At 39.7% G+C, this 3456-nt stretch overlaps 1 protein-coding gene across 1 annotated transcript in view; it reads right to left on the minus strand.

The window, feature by feature from the left end:
• Positions 1-1995: 1995 nt before the first annotated feature.
• The window catches only part of ADRM1 (ADRM1 26S proteasome ubiquitin receptor), a 53150-nt gene continuing 51689 nt past the window's right edge, over positions 1996-3456 (minus strand). Inside the window, exon 9 of the mRNA XM_068111145.2 lies at positions 1996-3178. Within this exon, the coding sequence (XP_067967246.1) occupies positions 3060-3178 (119 nt within the window). The 3' untranslated portion in view covers positions 1996-3059. The remainder of the gene's footprint in view (positions 3179-3456) is intronic.

The raw sequence follows: 3456 nt of genomic DNA on the forward strand, positions 1-3456 counted from the left end.
TCAAAAATTTGCATAAAATTTGCATAATTTTGCATAAAATTTGCAGCAGTAATTTGCATAAAAATGGTATGTGGGACATTTTTTCAGCTTGGGGCCATAGCTAGTCATTTTCTACACATTTTTTCCAATCTAGAAACACTGATTAGAAGTATATCTCCGGGGGGTGCAGGGGGACCTAGTCTTCCTACTAGACTATTTATGGTGTGTCGGTTGTGTGAGGCCGACCCGAGCGAGCAGCGTCTGCCACACTGGACACTCCACTTTTAAACTTCCTGTCCCAGTTGTACACCTGCTGCAGCGATAAACATGCGTCACCATATTGCAACATCATTCTACGATGGATTTCACTGGGATTCACACCCTCACCTCCCAATAAACGGATGACAGAACGTTGCTCCTCCCTGGTGCTTGCTTCTAAGGGAGCCGCCATCTTGGAACTGCTCTACTGACGTCATACATTCAATGTTGCTAGATTGACACAAGCACAACATGACTCTTACCCATATATAGAAAACATATATCGTCTCCAACTACACACATTACATTCTCAAATTTATTTCACCATTTTAAGGTTACTTATTGACTGGCCCTCATGTATAAGTGATCATTTGAAAATTGAAAATAAAACACCACGATATCTAATCAGATTTGAAGTCGTAGTTCACATGGAACTTAAACCTCACCTTATTAAATTTGCCGGACAAAATATACCACAAACTATTTTCATCGTTTTGTTCTCTCATCAAATCTACTGTGGACCGAGGCCTGCGTTTCCCACGAGCGAACTGTGCTGTTCCCGCCAAGGACACGGGGGCTTCGATGATTCCTGAGGGGGTTCCGGAGACGCTCAGAGCTAAGTGCCTAAAAACACATTTATTTTTCCCTTTGTGTGTAAACAGGTCCGTGTGGGAGCGCTCCAATTAGGAATCTTATTTTGCCGTGTGTTATTTTGTTTGCCGACGTTTCTTCAATAAAGCCGGTATTTTTGTACACTTTAATTCCGTGTCGGTTTGAATTAATTAACGCATGTTCGAGGATGTCCGGTGGGACCCGTTAAGGTAAGTTCGTCATTCTTCTTTCCCTCGCATGTAAAGAACACCGTCATTTTTGACAGAACGCCTCGGGAGTGTTAAGCTCGTTCGGCTATCCGTTTCCTTGGAGGATTTTAATCCCTAGGAACAGGACAATACGACCTGAGGATTATCATAAAGTTGAACAAACCATGTCAGCATTGTTAATAACAGTAGCCGATACTGAGTCTTTGCACTAATGTTGCGGTGCATGGCAATCATATAATTAAATAACTTCCATTTAGCCTTGTGACCTAAAAATTAAGAGCCTTTATAACTGTATCCAAAAAAATAATGATAATGCCAGCAAGCACACAAATTAGAATGTCATCTTGGATTCATTCAATAAAATGTTTCCAAACAACTTTTCCATAAAGAGTCGTAAAAACAAAACAACGGTTTGGTTTCAAGGGAACGAAGAACTAATCTTGTTTGTGAAGGACAGAGTCAGTAAAGAAATATACCTTTGAGTTCCCTTACAAGGAACTAACACAGGAGGCCATTATGCCCATCAAGCCTATGTATGGTTGCCAACATATGGTTGTTTGTGCATGCTCCATCCTTTTAAAATGCTGTGCATCAAGGAAGGAAACGCCACATACCATTTTTAAAGACATTGGTACGACTCGGCAGGATTTGAACCAGCAGGCTTCCAGACTCAGTGGTGTAATGCTTAGAGGGGCCGCTCTGAGCCTGGTTTGTTAGTTATTTTGTTTAATTTGCAATCGCCATTGCCATTTTTGGCCAGTCACCTTCTTGGCATTACACATCTCATGCTTGCAGGAGTGAGGTTGTGGCATAGGCTTGTTGATCAAATGATCCACTTGTTCCAGGTTCCTTTGTTGATCCTCAAGTTTATGAAGGCAAAAATGTTCCTCCTGACTTAAGCCCACGCCGGATTCCAAGAGTTTACGACTCAGACATATGCAGCATTTCATGACTTTTACTTTGCACGTTTCATTTGTAATGTCAATTCCCTGCATCACTTTACCATGGGCAAAACAGCACGAGCCTCTGCAAATGCTATTGCTCCATAATATAACATGACTCTTCTAGCCCTATCAAAAAAAAACACAAAAAAATTAATTAAATGTGCTAATTGCACCAGAACACATTTTGTAGTTTCAATATGTTGAGCATAACTGAACCTGTCATTTAGATATTAAAGCAAAGCAGTCACAAAAAGTAAATTGTGTGAATTGAAACAACCTATCTATACAACCATCCACCTCCCTCCCCCCAAACCTCCCACTCCCACCCATCCCAATAAAAGGCACCACCAACAAAGGTTAATGCTGGTCCATAGCAGTGCGCAAGATTCATATTCCTTTGCAATGCAATGGCAGGAAAACAAAAACTCAAACAAAGATGACCACCACAAATGCTCAGGGGCCAATGTACAGGAACAGTCATGGGACATCACAAGTTAACAATATTTGTGGATCAAAATGATCAGAGGCTTCTACATTTGTGATAGATTTATAGTCTATCAAAAAGCAAATGCAAATGCGATTTAAAGGGGCATTGCTGAAAAGGAAAGAAAAGTTAATGATTCCATATTGTAGGCTATAGAGAATAGTGAGACAGATAATGTGGAATTAAAAAAAAAAGAAAAAAAAAAGAAATATATATATTATGGAACCAAAAAAAAAAAATGTTGGAAAGAGATGGGGTCGGGTGACTGAAGTAATAAGCAGGGTGAAAGGAAGTGGATTCAACATAAAAGACTTCAGAGTGAGGAAAGGAGAGTTGCGAAGGTAGTGAAATGCTACTCGTATTTGGCCAAAACATTTACACATGCACGTAAGGGAGGAAAGAAAAGAAAAGAAAAGAGAAAAAAAAAAAAAAAAAAAAAAAAAAAAAAAAAAAACAGCTAGGAGAGGTGATAAAACGGAAAAATATAAATCGATGTAATTCACCAAAAAGGGGGAAATCATGCAAGTGAAAGTCAAACAGGTTTGCTACGAGGTTGTTTAGCATTATGGATGTTCAGTCCAAGCTCATGTCTTCTTCTTCTTCTTCTTTTGCTTCTTCTGTTGCCTCTTCCTTCTCGGCCGCTGCATTTCCACCCTCCTGGGCTTGCATTGCTTGTGCAAAACCTTCTAAATCTGTCAGAAAATGGGGTGGAAAAAAATCAGGCAGTACTTCTAAACAGGATCAACTTTCATAAATGGAAAACACTGTGGGAGGAAAACAAAATCAGAAACCTCCATTACCAGAAAGTCAAGATTAAGCCAAAACAAGTGAATCCTCTTGGATTGCGCTGAGGTTCGGGCATGGAATTTCTAGGAGGAAGTATAATTTGTATGCAATGAAAGTACATGTAATATGGGATCGAGTAAGATTTGACATATCCACTTTTGTTATTCCCGATTCCTCATTATTT

Source organism: Myxine glutinosa, chromosome 3 (genome assembly GCF_964187855.1).
Source record: "Myxine glutinosa chromosome 3, kmMyxGlut1.1, whole genome shotgun sequence".
NCBI classification, from domain to species: domain Eukaryota; kingdom Metazoa; phylum Chordata; class Myxini; order Myxiniformes; family Myxinidae; genus Myxine; species Myxine glutinosa.